The 20,414-nt window shown below is 40.3% G+C and overlaps 1 protein-coding gene across 1 annotated transcript in view; it reads right to left on the bottom strand.

Annotated features, from left to right (window-relative positions):
* The window catches only part of LOC125310323 (mucin-19-like), an 85,229-nt gene that overhangs the window by 10,099 nt on the left and 54,716 nt on the right, over positions 1–20,414 (bottom strand). Inside the window, 9 exon segments of the mRNA XM_048267623.1 lie at positions 983–1,224; positions 1,467–1,673; positions 2,705–3,592; positions 4,116–4,605; positions 4,653–4,810; positions 4,928–4,956; positions 5,559–5,700; positions 6,070–6,180; positions 6,653–6,809. Coding sequence (XP_048123580.1) covers positions 983–1,224; positions 1,467–1,673; positions 2,705–3,592; positions 4,116–4,605; positions 4,653–4,810; positions 4,928–4,956; positions 5,559–5,700; positions 6,070–6,180; positions 6,653–6,809 — 2,424 coding nt within the window.

Here is a 20,414-nt window from a genome sequence, read left to right on the forward strand (position 1 = left end):
TAGAGTCGGTAGGCGGGCTTAACATAATTATGGCATAGCGACGGTTCCGCCTGAATTCCCTGCTACTTGAAAACAAAGAAGATGGATGCTGCTGCTGGCGAACAGCACAACATGAGTTAAGCTTTTTTTAAGTTGGCAAAGTTGGTGTCGCGAGTCAACCCAGACGTGATTCCTGAACCCGCTATTGTGAGTCAGTGTCGCTTTGGGTAAAAACATCTGGTAAAAACCAGTCACAATAATTTGACTTTTTACTTTAAAGGGGAACTATGCAGCTTTTTTTAGCTTAATTTACCTTAACTGAATAGCTTCGCAGTCATTGGAATGGTTATACTGTATGACATTTTCTGGGTTGAATGGTGGCTGTCTCACTTCCCCCTAGCGTCTATGAGCTGTGAGGAGTGTCTTAAAATATTTAATCTGAAGCTGTAGGGGAGCTCTGCAGAGAAAACTGCGAGCAAAAAGCGAGAAAACAGCGAAGAAATTGCCAAAACTGCATAGGGTCCCTTTAAATAGGTGATCGGTAATCTCCTTTTATTCTAGGCTGCCTTTTTCACAACTGGCTAGGGGCAGTAGATGGAAATTAGCCCGTACGGCTATCTCTGGGTTGATTAGAGTACTTTTGTCTGCTGATTAAATGACCACTGGGCCTATAAAATAAACACGTCAATTGATGTGATGTGATGTGATGTGCTTTTGTGCTGTGTTGTGCTGTGTTGTGCTGTGTTGTGCTGTGCTGTGCTGTGCTGTGCTGTGCTGTGCTGTGCTGTGCTGTGCTGTGTTTTGCTGTGCTGTGCTGTGCTGTGCTGTGCTGTGCTGTGTTTTGCTTTGCTTTGCTTTGCTGTGCTGTGTTGTGTTGTGTTGTCTTCTGTTGTGCTGTGCTGTGCTGTGCTGTGCTGTGCTGTGCTGTGCTGTGCTGTGCTGTGCTGTGCTGTGCTGTGTGCTGTGCTGTGCTGTGCTGTGTTGTGTTGTGTTGTGCACGTACGGCCACTCTGTTTTGATCCTGCTGGATGCTGAGGGTGATGGTGTGGTTTCGGAACGTCATCATGATGCCCTTCGTGCAGGACCCTGCCAACCATGGGATGCAGAAGTAGTTGTCCACCACGATGCTGAGCTGGTACCGTGGCAACCGCTCCCGGACCAGCGTGTAGGTGCAATTTTCCAGGAAGTCGTAGGTGGTGCCCTGGAAGCTGATGTAGTGGGGGTCGCCGTACACCTCACACCGACCTGCGTACAGATGGAGGTGATTCAGATACACACACACACACACAGACACACACACACACACACCTCACATCGACCTGGGTAAAGATGAAGGTGATTCAGATACACACGCACACATACACACACACACACACCTCACATCGACCTGGGTACAGATGGAGGTGATTTAGATACACACACACACACACACAAACACACACACACACACACACACACACACCTGAAGCTAGTTAAATAATACTCACAGTTACACGTGTAAGTCCTACAGGAGCACTCCCCCTCAACCGTGACCACGTCCCCACGAGGGCATGCTGGCACTGGACTCTCTGGACAGGTCACGGGGGTCATGACGATTTCCCCACCACGGCACTCTCTATGAGAACAGTCCTCCGTCCACCTCGCCCCGCACGGCCAGCTCTCGTTCCTCCGCACGCCCCTGCACTCACACACAGCTGCAGAGGACAATGCAATATAGAACCTGTTTACTTCAGCAGACAATGCAATATATAGAACCTGTTTACTTCAGCACATCCTACACTCACACACAGCTGCAGAGGACAATGCAATATATAGAACCTGTTTACTTCAGCACATCCTACACTCACACACAGCTGCAGAGGACAATGCAATATATAGAACCTGGGCGCTGGCATCCCCGCTCACACACAGCTGCTGGAGACAAAGCGCAAAGCCAACCTGTTTACTTCAGCACATCCTACACTCACACACAGCTGCAGAGGACAATGCAATATATAGAACCTGTTTACTTCAGCACATCCTACACTCACACACAGCTGCAGAGGACAATGCAATATATAGAACCTGTTTACTTCAGCACATCCTACACTCACACACAGCTGCAGAGGACAATGCAATATATAGAACCTGTTTACTTCAGCACATCCTACACTCACACACAGCTGCAGAGGACAATGCAATATATAGAACCTGTTTACTTCAGCACATCCTACACTCACACACAGCTGCAACTTGCGCCCACACCTGAAGCTAGGTTAAATAATACTCACAGTTACACACCTACAGCTGCCGTGACCCGAGGGCATGCTGGCACTGGACTCTCTGGACAGGTCACGGGGGTCATGACGATTTCCCCACCACGGCACTCTCTATGAGAACAGTCCTCCGTTTAGCTTCACACACAGCTGCAGAGGACAATGCAATATATAGAACCTGTTTACTTCAGCACATCCTACACTCACACACAGCTGCTGAGACAAAAACACACAAAATAAATAGCCTGTTTACTTGTGCAGGAGGTTTGGAGAGGTAAAATCTCTGCATCACCAGATGCATCACCTGACTGGTCTTATCTGATCTAACAGTTTAACCTGTAACATGTTTGAATAGTTTAACATCTAGCTGTTTAAAGAATAGAGCATTTCAATACTTTTATTGAAGAAAGCAACTTGTTTTACAAATAAACTAATAATCAAGTAATGAATCAATAAATGAGTGACAGTACGTGTAGTTGTTTGAACCGTTGGTTGAACCGTAGCTGTCGTAGTTGTAGTCGTAGTTGTAGTTGTAGTGGGTTCTGTGGTTGAAGTCGTTTGAGCCGTCGTAGTTGTAGGCTTCACAGTGGTAGGCGCTGGTGTTGATCGTATCGTAGTTGTAGTGGGTTCTGTGGTTGAAGTTGTTTGAGCCGTCGTAGTTGTAGGCCTTATGGTGGTAGGCGCTGTTGTGGCTGTTGAGGTTGATAATACTGTAGTTGTGGACTGCATGGTTGAGGATGTGAATATCTCTGACGTTGGTTCCCAAGTTACCACTGTTGTGGGCTCCACTGTGGTTGATACTGTGGTAGTTATTGTTGACGCTACCCTTGTGGTCAAAGTGGTTTTAGGTGTTGAAGGCTCCCTTGTTTCAAATGTTGTGTCTTCTGGCGTGCTTGCGGAAGTTGAAGGTTTCATAGTAGTTGTGGTGGTCACAGTTGAAGATGTTGTTTCCATGGAAGTGGTTGTTGAAGTCTTTGCAGTTGTAGGCATGGATGTGGCTGTAGGAGTTATAGACGTTGAAGTAGTGTGTTCCGTTGTAGGTTCTACTGTTGATGTTGAAGTAGCTGTTGATGGTTCCACAGTTGTAGTTGTGGTTGCAGTTGTTTCCATAGTTGTGCTAGTGGACGAAGTTGAAGTCGGAGGCTTCATAGTGGTTGTGGTTGCCATTGTTGTGGCTGATGATGCTGTTGTTGGCTCCATGGTTGTAGTTGTTGTAGGAGTTGTTGATGATGCAGTTGTAAATGAAGTTTCTGTTGTGGTGGTGGTTGTTGTTGGTTCCATCTGGTTGACCAGTCTGTTGGGTCTGTGGTTGACTATTGCAGTTTGGTGTGACTGTTTGTTTGTTGTTGTAGTTGGTTCTGGGTGTTGTTATTGATGGGTTTTGTTGTTTCTGTGGTGGTTGTGGTTAAGGTTGGTGCTGGTGTTGGTGGTTCTGTGGTTGATTCAGTTGTAGCTTGTCTGTTGATGGTTCCAACAGTTGTAGTTGTGGTTGCAGTTATTTCCATAGTTGTGCTAGTATTGTATTGTTGTTGATGTGCTGGTGGTTCTGTAAAATAGAAGGTTGTGGTTGGTTGTTGTTGGTTCCATTGATCTGTAGTCAATTGGTGGTTCTGGTGGTTGTTGGTGCTGTTGTTGGTGAAAGTTTGGTGTTGGTGGTTCTGTGGTTAAAGTTGTTATTGATGTTGTGGTTGGTGTTGGTGGCTCTGTGGTTGAGATTGTTGTTTCTGTTGTAATTGGTGGTTCTGTGGTTAAGGTTGATACTGATATTGTAGTTGGTGTTGGTGGTTCTGTGGTTGTGGTTGTTGTTTTTGTTGTAGTTGTTGATTCAGTTGCAGAAGTTATAGACGTGGTTGATTTAGTGTGTTCCGTTGTAGGTTCTACTGTTGATGATGAAGTAGCTGTTGATGGTTCCACAGTTGTAGTTGTGGTTGCAGTTGTTTCCATAGTTGTGCTTGTGGACAAAGTTGAAGTCGGAGGTTTCATAGTGGTTGTGGATGTCCTTGTAGTTGTTGTGGCTGATGATGCTGTTGTTGGCTCCACGGTTGTAGTTGTTGTAGGAGTTGTTGATGGTGTAGTTGTAGTTTTTGAAGTTTCTGTTGTGGTGGTGGTTGTTGTTGGTTCCATGGTTGACCAGTCTGTGGTCACTATTGCAGTTGTTGACGTTGTTGCTGTTGTAGTTGTAGGTGTTGTGGTTTCCACAGTGGTGGTTGTTGGTGCTGTTGTTGGTGATTCTGTGGTTGAGCTTGTCGTTGCTATTGTAGTTGGTGTTGGTGGTTCTGTGGTTGTGGTTGTTATTGATGTTGTAGTTGGTGGTTCTGTGGTTAAGGTTGTTATTGATGTTGTGGTTGGTGTTGGTGGCTCTGTGGTTGAGCTTGTTGTTTCTGTTTTATTTGGTGGTTCTGTGGTTAAGGTGGATACTGATATTGTAGTTGGTGTTGGTGGTTCTGTGGTTGAGGTTGTTATTGATGTTGTGGTTGGTGGTTCTGTGGTTGAGATTGTTGTTTCCGTTGTAGTTGGTGGTTCTGTGGTTGTGGTTGTTGTGGGTGTTGTTGGTGGTGTTGTTGTAGGATATGGCTCTGAAATGAGATAAGAATTGTTCCTCATGCAGATTGAAATACAACTAATAGCTAAATCGCACATGGTTATTATATTGGCAAATGTTCAATTTCACATTTTTAGAGGACAGAACTTACCACACTTCATGGTTCCATCTGTGCATGTGCTGAAACAAACAAATAAACAGAGTGTGTGAGTAAAACCCCACTCCCTCTGGTGTTAACCCCACTCCCTCTGGTGTTATATATATCTATAATGATAACTATAATGATAATTACAACGATAGCTATAACCATAACAATAAAAGCATCCACACTGACCAACAATAAGAAAAGTCTCTTTATGACATCACATTCATCTTTGTGTTGATGAATGTAATGGCTAAAATTGGATAAATTCTGATTAGTTATCAGCTTTTTATCGTTCTCAAAATCGCTCTGAAAGTGATCCTCAATGATATCGTTGTTCATGTAGTTATGGTTATAGTTTATGTATGGATGTCGTCGTTCATATTAGCTAGAACAATATTTTTTGCCATTAAAGTTATCGTTCTAGGTGTGAACAGCCCTTTATAGGGATGAAATATATAAGTGTTTACCCTCCACCCTACAGGCAAAGTACATTCAGTGAGTACATATCAATATGCCTCAAGGTACTTTGGAGAGCCCAGCTGTAACTTGATCCACTTAGAGCAAATATTAAAGCAATAGGGGCATTCAAGCATATTACCAGTACATTATTCCCATTAAAAAAAAAATGCTGACTCACCAGTGTCCACTGGGCGTGCTCACTCCAGTGCCATGTGTTAGGACTGTACCATTGAAGAGGCAGGTGCAGTTCTGCCGTGTGGTGCAGTTCCCGGTGTTCTCATCATAGTATGGCGCCTCTGCAGGACACCTGGGGTAGCAGCCTGGAATTACAAAATATTTGGAGGTGCAGAATATTTATCCTAAGAACAGCAAAAATAACAAGTTGTAACTCTTCAAATGCACTGGACTGGCTTTGGTTAAAGTAATATGGTAACATTTTAAACATACCACACCTACATAAAATGATACTGATGTAGCTTCTATAGTAGTGTATAACACTTCTATGATGTTCTATATAGTATCCTTGCCCTCTATAGTGCTCCTAACTGTATTCGTCCTATAGTACTTCTAATGGATTCCCCAAAATACAATATATATAGTATTCCTATAAAATTACTATAATATTTGGTCCCAAAACACTATAAGATTCTTATCATTCTTTTTCATTGGGCTATAACCATAACATTTACCTTCCAGTGTGCCATTGAACTTGTAGTTTCTTCCACAGGTTGGTACTTTTCCGCATGGGTCATAGTGCCAGCTAGATTGACCCTCCCTGTTATAGTAGTCACAGAACACAGCTGGGAAGGGGAGAGAAAAATAACATCTACTTTAAGAAGTGTTATGTACCATTTTATAATATCTTTCCGTTGTCTTCTTGGATATTCATAAGCTTGTAATTATTACCTTATTAAAAAACGAAAAACAAATTGTTTTATAAAAAAAAGTCTAAAATAGGTGAAAGAAGCAATCTAATGCCTGGATTCCAGATAATATCTAAGTAGATATACACAGTAGAGTCCCAAACATTCCAGGCTCATTAAAGGCCTTCTTTTACCTAACTGATCACTCCAGCTGTCATTGAACACTGACTGCCCTGAAGGGCAGCGCAGGTGCTGCGGTACTCATGGCACAGGTCTGGTCTAGGCTGTGGCAGAGCATTGCTGTGGTACTAACAGCAAGGGTCTGGTCTAGGCTGTGGCAGCGCAGTGCTGTGGTACTAACAGCAAGGGTCTGGTCTAGGCTATGGCAGCGCAGTGCTGCGGTACTCACGGCACAGATCTGGAGTCCTCCAGTGGACGCAGACGTTCTGCTCACTGCAGGCTTCAGCGTAAGCTGCCACAGCCGTGCAGAAGCCCAGGAACTTGCCCTCGAACTCACAGGAGCATGCCTCCAGTACACAGGCCTGGTAGTACGGATCAGGGTCCACCTATGTGCACACATACAGAGAAAGAGAGAGAGTACCATTTTTACAACAGAACAACACACAAGAGACCCAAAGGGCTGTATTTTGCACACTCGTTTTCCACCCGGCGCGAAGTTTACTTCCTTATTTTGCACGTTTAATTTTTTAACAATGCGCCCAGGGGTGTGGCAAGTAACAACTTAGGGAGTGGCTTAGCGCATTGTCTAAAAATCGCTATTGTACACCTGGTCAGAAGTCTATGGCGAGTTGTCCTATCATCAATGAATGCACACCAGCCACGTCCAAGCAAAACATTACAAATTGCACGATTACAATAGGAAACATAATTAGAAAAAAATATTACAAAATACTGTACATCTCATGATGAGAAGTTATTCACCTTCATTTGCAAATAGATAGATAGATAGATAGATAGATGCTTTATTGATCCCCAGGGTAAATTCAAGGTCTCAGCAGCATACAGACAACACATACACATTCTTTAACAGCAGAAAAAGTAATTAAAGTATATAATATTAAAACACAACTATGCTATAAGGACAGTAGAAGATAAAGAATATACTAAATATACTAAAATACAAATTATACTAACTAACACTTAATCTAAATCAATTCTAAAAACAGTATCCACATAGTGGTGATAATCAATCAGAGGCGCTTGCAATGACTGAGGCAGGGACTGAGCCTGTGATTCTCTGTTCATAGTACAGTAAGGTAAGGTGCTCTGTGTGAATGAGTGTCATGGTGATAGTGCAATGTTGATAGTGGTCATGGTGATAGTGCAAATGAGTAAGTCCAACAGTGCAACAATGCAGAAATAAAGTCTATATATCTATTTAACTATTTTAAGAAAAGGTATAGTGTGGCCACAGTTCGGCTGTGGCATGGAGGGAGGGGTTATGCATATGTGGTAAAGTGCTAATATAGCACGCAAACAGTGAGGCAGAAATACAGTGGTAAAAGTGGCTAGTGGACAGACAGTATCCAAACATGGAGGGGGTGAAGAGGCAGATAGACTATGCAGAGAAGTCTATCTCCTCTTCCCTTAAGTGAAGCATTGAACAGTTCAATGGCCCTGGGGACAAATTACTTTCTCAGTCTGTCTGTTGTGAAAGGCAGTGAGCGAAGTCTCCAGCTGATCAGGCTCTTCTGCTTAACAATAGTGCTGTGGAGAGGGTGACACTCATTGTCCAAGATGTTGATCAGTTTGTTCAGGGTCCTTTTGTCAGATAGTGAAGTGATGCACTCCAGTTCAGCTCCCACTACAGAGTCAGCCTTCCTTACCAGCCTGTCAATTCGCCCCGCATCCTTTTTCCTTGTGCTTCCTCCCCAGCATACTACTGCATAGAAGAGGACGCTGGCAACAACAGACTGGTAGAACGTCCTGAGGAGCTTGCTGCACACATTGAAGGACCGCAGCCTCCTCAGGAAGTACAGCCTGCTCTGCCCTTTCTTGTAGAGTGCATCAGTGTTGGCTGACCAGTCCAGTTTATTGTCCAGGTGGAGACCCAGATACTTGTAGGTGCTTACCACCTCCACATTGACCCCATCAATGTGGACTGGTAGCAGAGTGGGCTTAGACCTGCGGAAATCCACCACCATCTCCTTGGTCTTTGAAGTGTTGAGTTGAAGATGATTGAGTTTGCACCATTGCACAAAGTCCTCCACCAGGCTCCTGTACTCCTCCTCCTGCCCGTTCCTGATACACCCCACAATTGCAGTATCATCAGAAAACTTCTGCATGTGGCATGACTCGGTGTTGTAGCAGAAGTCAGATGTGCACAGGGTGAACAGGACTGGAGAGAGCACAGTTCCCTGTGGCGCTCCGGTGCTGCTGATCACAGTGTCAGAGAGACAGTTCTTCAGTCTGATGAACTGTGGTCGCTCGGTCAGGTAATCTGTAATCCAGGTTACCAGGTGAGCGTCCACACCCATCTGCAAGAGCTTGTCTCCCAATCTGAGGGGTTGGATGGTGTTAAAAGCACTTGAGAAATCAAAGAACATGATTCTCACAGCATTTTTCCCCTTGTCTAGGTGGGAATGTGTCCTGTGTAGAAGATAAGTGATGGCATCGTCCATGCCCACTTTCTCCTGGTATGCAAACTGTAACGGGTCTAGTGCATGGCGTACCTGGGGTCTGAGCATACCTAAGACCAGTCACTCCATTGTCTTCATCACATGTGATGTAAGAGCGACAGGTGGACGGATGGTGGACAGACCACCGCCATTGGAGCTGGAGCAGGGCAGTCAAACCTGTTGTAGAAGTGGTTCAACTGGTTCGCCCTGTCCAGGTCCCCCTCCACAGAGCTGCTGTTCTTCTTCAGGCCAGTGATAACCTTCATGCAGTCCCATGTCTCCTTCAAGTTGTTTTCCTGCAACTTCTGTTCCACCTTCCTTCTGTAGTCCTCCGTAGCCTCCTTCAGCTTGAATTTGAGTTCCCCTTGCACGCACCTCAGCTCTGCCATGTCCCCCTCTCTGAACGCCATCTTTTTCCTGTTAAAAGGGTCTTGAAATTGCTGGTTATCCAAGGCTTGTTGTTGGGAAAGCAGCGTACAGTTCTGGTGGGAACAACAAAGTCCATGCAGAAGTTCAAGTAGTCAGTTGTGCACTGTGTGACCTCCTCTAAGTCCTTTCCATTCTGTAACACACTCCAGTCCAGTCAAATTGGTAATGACGGTTAAAAATGATTTGGGGAGAGGCGAGAGACATGTATGGAGCACAGCTGAAGACGCACTGTCACGAGATATAAGCAACTCCTCTGCAGGATAATCATTTGAGCAATATTAGGGTAAGTGTTGCTTTTTCCAGCCTATGTTTTCGATGGTAACCCATTGTCAGTCAAGAGTGCAAATGCGTGAAGGCTATGCTAGGTTTTAGTAAAGCATGGTTTAGTGGAATGACTTATCCATACGGTCTCGCAAGTAGCCTCCTTCAAATGTGCTGTTGAATGTCAAAATATAAATGCATTTATTTGACATCGCGCTTCGCGTCGTTAAAGGGAATGACAGATGTCATTCTCATTGGTTTAAATGATGTTATACGCCCCAAACACACCCATGACAGATTAAAAAACCTAGGAACATCTTGTTGCGCCATGCGCTCAACAGATAATGAAAACCCTCCCAATGTGGACTGGACACATCCTACTAAATTTGAATAAGCTTTAGACGAATGACAATGCGCTTTTGACTGTCATGATAGGGCCCATAGAGATCAGAGGCTTGTATACGTAGATGATGTATTGTTATAGTCTCTGATATTTGTATACGCATGCATTGTCATTAACCTGAGGGTGTGTGAACATCTTATGCAGATTCGGATGCAGATGCCTAAATCAGCAGAGAGACTTCATGTGAACTGATCTATCACATCTTTATGCAGCAGGTAAAGTTTTAAAGGAACACGCCACCCAATGTCAGTAGTAATATATGTTCTTACCTTAACTTTCACGAGTTGAGTCATACCTCTCCCGTGTCGGTACGTGCACTCAAACACTCTGGTGCGCGAATGTGCTAGCATGTTGCTATGCAAGCGGGCTCAGACGTAGCCATAGAGGGAGAAAGATAGCAGTAATCAAAAACATCCACGTTTTCCCTACTTAAATACAGTTGCACGAGTAGTTGATAAAAATGTGTAAGGTCACACAACATGAAACGTGGCGATTTTCCAAGCGAATAAACAGGAGAACTACAATGACTGGCACAATAGCACTTGGGAGTACTTCGACCTAGCATAGTAATATTAATTAACACCTAATTGTAGATCCTATCCACCATGAAATCACTATAATACTTCTGCTTGTTATCACAACCCTTCACAATGCATGTTATAACCAGTGTTGGGAGTAATGCGTTACAAAAGTAATGTAATTACTGTAATATATTGCTGTTTGCAGTAACGCGGTAATGTAAGGCATTACTAAAAAAAATTGGGTAATATTTTACTCGGTACAAACTTCAGTAACGCGCGTTACAATGCATTTTAACCGGAAATTAAGTGGTGTTTTTTTTTTTTTGATACATATTTGCAAACACCACCGCGAGAACAACAGAGAAGAAAAAATAGTGCATAATAGTAGAACGTTATCTCCTGATACTAGTTGAAGATGACTGTGGCTGCAGCAGACTCGAAGTTGGATTATTTGCTGGATAGACATAAGCCTACGCTCATTATTTTCAGCTTGTCAGAGACAAGGATATGAAGAACATAATAGTTAAGTAAGTGCACTTTGTGTGCGAAACCGAAAGATCTATGCCTCGCGAAATAGCACAAGTAGTTTAATGAAACATCTAAAGTGGTGCCATGCTAATCTTTTTTATTCTTGTTAAAACACAAACTATGCTCTTAGTAGTGCATGTCAGCTTTGTGCTGTGAACTTGAATTAAAGAGAATAAAGGGATAGAAATGCAGAAAAAGATTGTGTAGCATGGCAATGCCACCGCTTCCACCACGCGCATCATGCACTTTGCGTAGGGCACCAAAGGACAGAGGGGGCACCCAAATATAGCCAATAAAAAAAGTAGCTTTACTGCAAATGCCGTTTCACTCAATAACATTTACAATGTCAAAACACACTAACACCATGTTACATGCAAGTTTGATACTTTTTGGGTTCTCTCAATCTCCACCACGTAGTACTAGAATGGAATTGGTGGGTCTTCAATAATTCGTTTTCCAAGTATTTCATGAAGCACATGATATGCTGAGTCGACTGAAACGCATTCCATTTAGATAGCTAGGTGGCTACCAGGCACATAATTCACTTTTAATTGCAAAAAGAAATCTGAAGCAACATGTCATTGCACACTTCCATTTCCAAAGCAATGAAAGCTGCTTATAACAACTTAACATTGTGCATATTATTGTTAATATTGTGCTATCAATGTAACTCAAATAAACAAGAGCTGGCAAAAGGGCATTATGAGAACGTAAAGATAAATGTTGTTGAAGTGACAGTGCACCATTTATAAGTAAAACAGCATTTCTTCAGAAATTAATGTTTAAAAACACACAGTAATGGTCTTAAATTATAAGCCTTTTTATTTTACTTTAGGTGTTTGAGTTATCATTTAAATGTCACTCACTCAAAGCCACTCACTTAGGGCACCGAAATGGCCAGCTGGCCACCATCTTGACATTTCTTTATGTAAGCTTTGATTTAGGCTCTCTGTTGATTTTAATGAGAAGGCCTAGGCCTTAAAGTTACAGTATTTCTATCACAATTTACCAGACTTTGACCTTTTGTCGGTTTTTAACAAAATTCTGACTATGATTGTTCCTTGTATTGCATCATGAGCACTGCTCCTATTGCATTCCTAGCTCAGTCATTATGCTATGCCACATTTCCCTCCATTGGAAGAGCAATGAGCTGCATTGAGCGTAATAAACTGCATTTATAATGCCAAATATATATTTCTAGATATTTTGGTGAAAGTAACTTAAAAGTAATGCAATAGTAGTGTAATGCCTTACAATTCAGATACAGTAATATTATAATGTAACAAATTACTTTGAAATGACATTAGTAATACATAATACATTACGATTTTAAAGTAACTTGCCCAACACTGGTTATAACCATGATTGTTCACAATCTAATTTACCACTACCTGCTACTTTGCTAAGTCAGCTCAAACTAATGCCAGCAGGGCAGGTTGTCTCTATTTACGGATGACTGTGTGTGTGCCTCGGAGGGGGAGGGGGAGGCTGAGGGGTCGATCCAGCATGAACTCTGTGGTGGATAGGATCTACAATTAGGTGTTAATTACAGTACTGTTCTTCCTAGGCTTCTTATTACAGTGCATGAAAATGCACTGTACTGTTCTTCCTAGGCTTCTTATTACAGTGCATGGAAATACACTGTACTGTTCTTCCTAGGCTTGTTAGCATTATTAGCAAAACTGCTAAAAATGATTAGGTAAGTTAGCTAAGTAACATGGTTAGCATAGTTAGCATTGTTAGCATTTTTAGCAAAACTGCTAAAATTATTAGCTAAGTTAGCTAAGTAACATGGTTAAGATGGTGTTAACATGCTAGTTAACATACTTAACTGCAAAAATGTTAACATGCTAGTTAACATAGTTAGCATAACTGCTAAAAAATATTAGCTAGGTTAGCTAAGTAACATGGTTAGCAAAGTTAGCATGCTAGTTAGCATAACTAATAAAAAATGATTAGCTAGGTTAGATAAGTCACATGGTTAGCATAGTTAGCATGTTAACATTGTTTACATGCTAGTTAGCATAGTAACTTGGTTAACATTATTATCTTTGTTAACATAGTTAGCATAACTGCTAGCAAACATTGAGCCATTCCAACTGTTAGTTATCATCAACTATCTACCTAAATAATTTAACCATTTCAATTATCCACCTATTTAACTGTTCAGTCATTCCAACTATATTAAACCTCATCTACCTAAACAAATATATTTAACCATATGAACTCATCATATTTTTTACATTTTCATGCACTGTATTTCCTTCAGGAAATGCTTTTCTAGTTCTTCTTCTTCTTGTAACGCGTTTAATGCAGCTTCAACCGTGTAACGTAGAAACTCATCTTTGTAACTTTTATACTTTTAAACTATTAATTAAAAACTAGAAAAGCATTTCCTGAAGGAAATACAGTGCATGAAATTGCAAAGAATATGATGTAAAATATCATACAGAGTAAAAACAAACTTTATTGGTTGCTAGGTAGATGAGGTTTAATATAGTTGGAATGACTGAACAGTTAAATAGGTGGATAGTTTATATAGTTAAATGATTTGCTTGGTAGATAAGGTTTAATATAGTTGGAATGATTGAGCGATTGAGTTAAAATAGGTGGATCATTTAAATGGTTAAATTATTTAGGTAGATAATTGTGATAACTAACAGTTGGAATGGCTCTAATGTTTGCTAGCAGTTATGCTAACTATGTTATCAAAGATAATAATGTTTACAAGATTACTTAACAGATTAACTTAGCTAATGTTTTCATTTTTAGTAGCTATGCTAACTAGCACTATGTTAACCATGTGACTTAGCTAACCTAGCTAATCATTTATAGTAGGTATCTTAACTATGCTAACGAACATGTTAACATGTTAAAATTATCTTAACCATGTTACTTAGCTAACTTAGCTAATCATTTTTAGCAGTTTTCTTAACAATGCTAACAATGTTAACAATCTTAACTATCTGGACCATGTGACTTAGCTAACTTAGCTAATCATTTTTTTAGCAGTTTTCTTAAAAATCTTAATAAAGATATGCTAACATGTTAGCATGCTAACTATCTTAACCATGTGACTTAGCTAACTTAGCTAATCATTTTAAGCAGTTTTGCTAAAAATGGTAACTAGCATCTTAGCATGCTAACTATGTAACCATGTGACTTAATTAACTTAGCTAATCATTTTTAAGCAGTTTTTTAAAAAATCTTGTAGCTAATCTTAACATGTTAGCATGCTAACTATCTTAACCATGTGACTTAGCTAACTTAAATCATTTTAAGCAGTTTTGCTAAAAATGGTAACTAGCATCTTAGCATCGCTAACTATCTTAACCATGTGACTTAGCTAACTTAGCTAACTAGCTCCAGTGGGTAGGAGTCATAGTTGATGACAAGTAACAGTTACAATGGCTGAACAGTTAAAAGGTTCAGTAGTTTAAAGGGTTAAATTGTTTAACAGTGAAATACTGTAGTGAGGGACTTTTATTCTGAAAACAGTTTTTGGCAGAGGAAGCAGTTGAATAGGGTGTGTAGTCTTAATAGGGCCAGTTTGTATGCTTAAAGCCTGAGAATGGCAGTTGGGACAGGTGGCCCGAACACCTGCCATAGGATTCTAATTGCTTAAGGCTCTATTGTGATGTCATCAGCCCATGTTAAGTCTATGGGGAAATTTTTGAACAGTTTTTAATTAATAGTTTAAAAAGTATAAAAGTTACAAAGCTGAAAAATACATAGCACCCATGTCCTAAGTAAGACCTCGTAACATAGTTTGAATGAAGTTTCTCGTTAAGCGGTTTAAGCTGCATTAACTGCGTTAGAAGAAGAAGAATAAGAAGAAGAAGAAAAAAGCCTTGGAATAACAGTACAGTGCATTTTCATGCACTGTAATAATAAATTGCCTTGGAATAACAGTACAGTGCATTTTCATGCACTGTAACTAGAAAAGCATTTCCTGAAGGAAATATAGTGCATGCAAAGTTGTTGCTGGGTTGGTTGCTAGGGTATTTATAGTGGTTGCTATGCTATAAAGTGGTTGCTAGACTGTTGCTAGGGTAATTATAGTTGTTGCTATGCTATAAAAGTGGTTGCTAGGTTGTTGCTAGGGTACTTAAGGTGGTTGCTAGGCTGTTGCTAGGGAAATTATAGTGGTTGCTAGACTGTTGCTAGGGTAATTATAGTGGTTGCTATGCTATAAAATTGGTTGTTAGGTTGTTGCTAGGGTACTTAAGGTGGTTGCTAGGCTGTTGCTAGGGTAATTATAGTGGTTGCTATGCTATTAAAGTGGTTGCTAGGTTGTTGCTAGGCTATTTGACTGAGGCATTGACATTCTGTAGAAAATATTACAGATTCACGCCCCCCAGGTATTGATTCGAATGGCATTATACATGTGGATGGGTCTGAGAATGTTTTCTGCAGGGTAACATACAATACTACTACCATAGATCAAGCTGCGTCATGCAATAGCATGACTTATGCTTATAGTTCTATTCCAACGTTGATTTCTACCCAACATTATAGTAAAAGAAAAGACAAATTTAAAACTAGAAACCTAACAAATATTCTTTCCATACCTCAGCATATTCCCTCAAAAGCCAGAGGCATTTTCAGCTAACATGGGTTTACTAAATATAGGTGCACTTACTACCAAAACCTTTGCAATCAATGATTTTATTAGTGAAAAAAATTGGATTTTCTGTTTCTTGTTGAAACCTGGCTGACTTCAGACAGAAGCTGTTCTTGTTGAGACTTGTCCCCAAATTATAATTTCTTCCACTCAATTAGACAAGGCAAACGCGAGGTGGTGGAATTGCCTCCATTCTCTCAAACAAATATAGTTGCACTAGAGTCAACTTTGGCCAGTCGCTTCCTTTGAGTATATTGCCCTCCTCTGAAGACTGACCCAGCTGTACTTCTATTAACCTTATACCGCCCTCTAAACTATGGACTGGCTTTCTCGACCAGTTTTCTGAACTTATGTCGCTCATCATCACTAGCTATGATGGGATAATTGTAAATGGCGACTTCAATATTCATGTCAATAAGACAACTGATGCTAAAGCCAGTAAGTTCCTTAATGTGTTGGACAGTTTAGAGCTAAAGCAGCATGTTACAGGACCCACCCCACAACCTTGGCAACACCCTCGATCTAGTCATTTCTACAGGGATAGAAGTCACAGACTTATCAGTAAATGATATAAATATGTCTGATCATCATTGTGTATCTTTTAATATAGTACTACATTCTCCAAAAATACATCCTGAAATTGCAATCAAATCGCGACTCTTGAACATTAGAGCAGAACAGCAGTTCATAGCTCTTATAGACTCCATAAATTTAGATATTTTTACATCATCCCATTGATCAAATGGTAGAGGCTCTCAATGTCGGAATTAGGCTCTGCTTTGACAGAGTGGCACCCTTAAAGACTAAAAAAAAAGCCCCTGTAACAAACTGACACCTTGGATGAACGAAAATATCCATGATCTAAAAAGATCATGTAGAAAAGCTGGCGAACATGGAGAAAAACTAAGTTACAGGTTCACCGTGCCATTCTAAAAAGAAAAATAGCAAATTATAATAGAGCTATTCGGAATGAGAGGGAGGAACCACTTCTCTAAGGTAATTGCTGAAAACAGTGGAAACTCTAGGGTGTTGTTCTCTACCATTGATAGGCTATTGCATCAAAACACCTTTGATACACTCAGTCAGGCATCCTCTCTAAGATGCGAAGAATTTGCAGACTTCTTCAAAAACAAAGTCATTTCTATAGGTAGGTAGGCTAGGTAACACAAGTAATATGTTTGATAGTACACCCAAAAACAGCCCCCAAAATTAAGGTCCTTTAGCACTATTACTCAATCTGAGCTTAGTAAAATTATAACTCAAACAGGCTCCTCAACATGTGTTTTAGATCCAATCCCTACTACATTCCTCAAAAAGTATATGATAGCTTAGCTCCCTTTTTTCTCAAGGTAATAAATACCTCATTAGAAACAGGTATATTTCCAACTGCTTTTAAAACCACTGTTGTGAAACCTTTACTTAAAAGTCAAATCTTGACCATACCAATCTGAGCAACTACAGGCCTATATCAAATCTATCGTTTTTTGAGCAAAGTACTTGAAAAAGTTGTTTGTAATCAGTTAAATGCCTTCCTCCATGAAAACAGTATCCTTGAAAAATTCCAATCAGGTTTTAGATCAAATCACAGCACAGAAACGGCTCTAGTAAAAATAGTCAATGATCTCAGACTAGCTACTGACTCAAACAAAGTCTCAATTCTTATTCTTCTGGATTTGAGTGCGGCATTTGACACCATTGATCATAGCATCCTAATTCACCGTCTTCTTGAAGTGGGTGGGTCTCTCTGATAATGCTCTAAACTGGTTTCAAACCTACATTACTGGCAGAGATTTTTTATTTCAGTCTAGGAGATCATGTATCTGAAAAACATGACTTGCCTTTTGGTGTGGCCCAGGGGAGCTGCCTTGGTCCCCTGCTATTTTTCTCTATATATGCTTCCATTGGGAAACGTCATAAGTCAGCATAATGTAAACTTCCACAGCTACGCAGATGATACCCAATTGTATATTTCTGTGGAGCCAACTAACCCAGATGGCCTTTGCTCCCTCACTGCATGCCTAACCTCCATTAATCAGTGGATGAGCAAAAACTTTTTTGAAACTAAATGATGACAAAACAGAGGTACTTCTGGTTGGACCAAAACTAAAGAGATATTATTCTTAGTAATCTGGGAACTTGGCACACCAGGTTAAACCAAAAGTAACAAGCCTCGGTGTCATCTTAGATGCAGAGTTAAGTTTAAGCCCCATATCAGTAAAGTTACTCAGACAGCCTATTTCCACTTGAGAAACATTGCCAAAGTCGGCCCTTTTAACTCAACAAGATGCAGAAAAACTAATTCACGCCTTTATCACTAGCAGGTTAGACTACTGCAATGCACTTTTCACTGGTCTTCCCAAAAACATCTAAAGAAATTGGCACTCATACAGAACTCTGCGGCTAGACTTTTAACTAAGACCAAGAAGAGAGACACATCACCCTGTGTTGGCTGAACTGCACTGGCTCCCTATTTCCTATAGAATTGATTTTAAGGTTATGTTAATTACTTACAAAGCTCTGAATGGCATAGCACCTTCATATATCTCTGAGCTTTTAATATCTTATCAACCACAAAGGAAACTTAGATCATCCAATTCTAATCTTTTAATCGCACCCAAAGTGCTCCACAAACAAAGTGGAGAAGCTGCGTTTATCCATTATGCCCCAAACTATGGAACACCCTGCCTCTGTACATCAAGCAGGCGAAGTTCAGTAAATATTTTAAAAAGATCTGAAAACATACCTGTACAGGAAAGCTTTTAGTTAACTCATCTTATCCTGTAGACTACATTTTCAGATTATTCTACATCTGCTACTATTGGAGGCTTAGCCAGCCAGAAGTAGATGGGCTCCCCTATTAAGTCAGGTTCTGCTCAAGGTTTCTTCCTGGAATATGGGAGTTTTTCCCTTGCCACAGTTGCCATATGGTGTGCTTGTGGGGGTAAGAGGGTTAAGGCTGCCAGTCTTATGACGTCATTTTCTATATTTTTGATATGTTGCTGAGTAGATCATAAAACGCAAAGAAAAGTGATTGATAATGACTGACTGACTATCATTGTGTTACATGCTTCAAATGTAAAGCACTTTGAGCTGCATTCTGTGTATGAAAGGTGCTATACAAATAAAGCTTATTATTATTATTATTATTTAAGGTGGTTGCTATGCTGTTGCTAGGATAATGATAGTGGTTGCTTTGCTATAAAAGTGGTTGCTATGCTGTTGCTAGGGTAATTATAGTGGTTGCTATGCTATAAAAGTGGTTGCTAGGTTGTTGCTAGGGTACTTAAGGTAGTTGCTAGGCTGTTGCTAGGGTAATTTTAGTGGTTGCTATGCTATAAAAGTGGTTGCTAGGTTGTTGCTAGGGTATTTAAGGTGGTTGCTAGGCTGTTGCTTGGATAATGAAAGTGGTTGCTATGCTATAAAAGTGGTTGCTAGGTTGTTGCTAGGGTAATTGTAGTGGTTGCTAGGGTACAAGGAAGTTTATTGTCACATGCATATAGTTACTGGAAGTAAGAAATGCAGTGAAATTATGTCTGGTGTCAGCCTATTTGTGCATTAATGGGGGTAAAAGTGCAGTAGAAGAGGGTTTAGTAGATTAAATTGGCAAGGGCTGCATAAAAAAAGGTGGGGAGGATTGGGATTGGGTATTTAAAAGGTGGTTGCTAGGATAATGATAGTGGTTTGCTATGCTATAAAAGTGGTTGCTAGGTTGTTGCTAGGGTAATTATAATGGTTGCTATGCTATAAAAGTGGTTGCTAGGTTGTTGCTAGGATATTTAAGGTGGTTGCTAAGCTGTTGCTAGGGTCATTATAGTGGTTACCATGCTATAAAATGTGTGTAAATAGTAAAAAAAAAAAGTAAGAATAGTTAAAAGTTATTGAAATTGGGAGAAATAGATAGATAGATAGAAAAGTGAGAGAAAGTGAAAGAAAAAAGTGAAAGTTGGGATGAGAAGTGAGCTATTCAGTTGAATGGAGAGGGACACACAGGAAGGGTTCCATTCAAGTTGCTGCAGGCAGTCAGTGAGAAAACACAGGTGCAGTTGATTGCATTCTAATTCCTTAATAGCCTATTATGATGTCATAAAGCTAATGTTAAGTCTATGGAGATTTTAAGTTTAGTTTTTATTTAATATCTCAAAAAATGAAAGTCGTTAGAAATATGAAAAGTCAGAGAACGAAAATTTGGTTCCAAGAGCTACTGCATCAAAGTTTGAACCAAGTTTCTCTCGATAAGGGTTCAAGCCAAATTAGGGCCTGGAAGAATAATAATAATAACTAGAAAAGCATTTCCTGAACAGTGCATGAAACTGCTAAAATTATTAGCTAAAAGTTAGCTAAGTAACATGGATTTAATATAGTTAGCATGCTAGCACATTAGCATGCTAGTTAGCATAGTTAGCATAACTGTTAAAATGATTAGCGAAGTTAGCTAAGTCACATGGTTAGCATAATTAGCATGTTAGCATGCTAGTTAGATAGTTAAGATAACTAATAAAATGATTAGCTAGGTTGGCTAAGTCATATGGTTAGCATAGTTAACATTTTAACATTGTTTACATGCTAGTTAGCATAGTAACTTAGTTAGCATTATTATCTTGTTAACATAGTTAGCATAACTGCTTGTAGCAAACATTGGAGCCATTCCAACTGTTAGTTATAAGTCAACTATCTGCCTAAATAATTTAACCATTTCAATTATCAACCTATTTAACTGTTCAGTCATTCCAACTATATTAAACCTTATCTACCAAGCAAATAATTTA

This window comes from Alosa alosa, chromosome 17, assembly GCF_017589495.1.
Source record: "Alosa alosa isolate M-15738 ecotype Scorff River chromosome 17, AALO_Geno_1.1, whole genome shotgun sequence".
Classification (NCBI taxonomy): Eukaryota; Metazoa; Chordata; class Actinopteri; order Clupeiformes; family Clupeidae; genus Alosa; species Alosa alosa.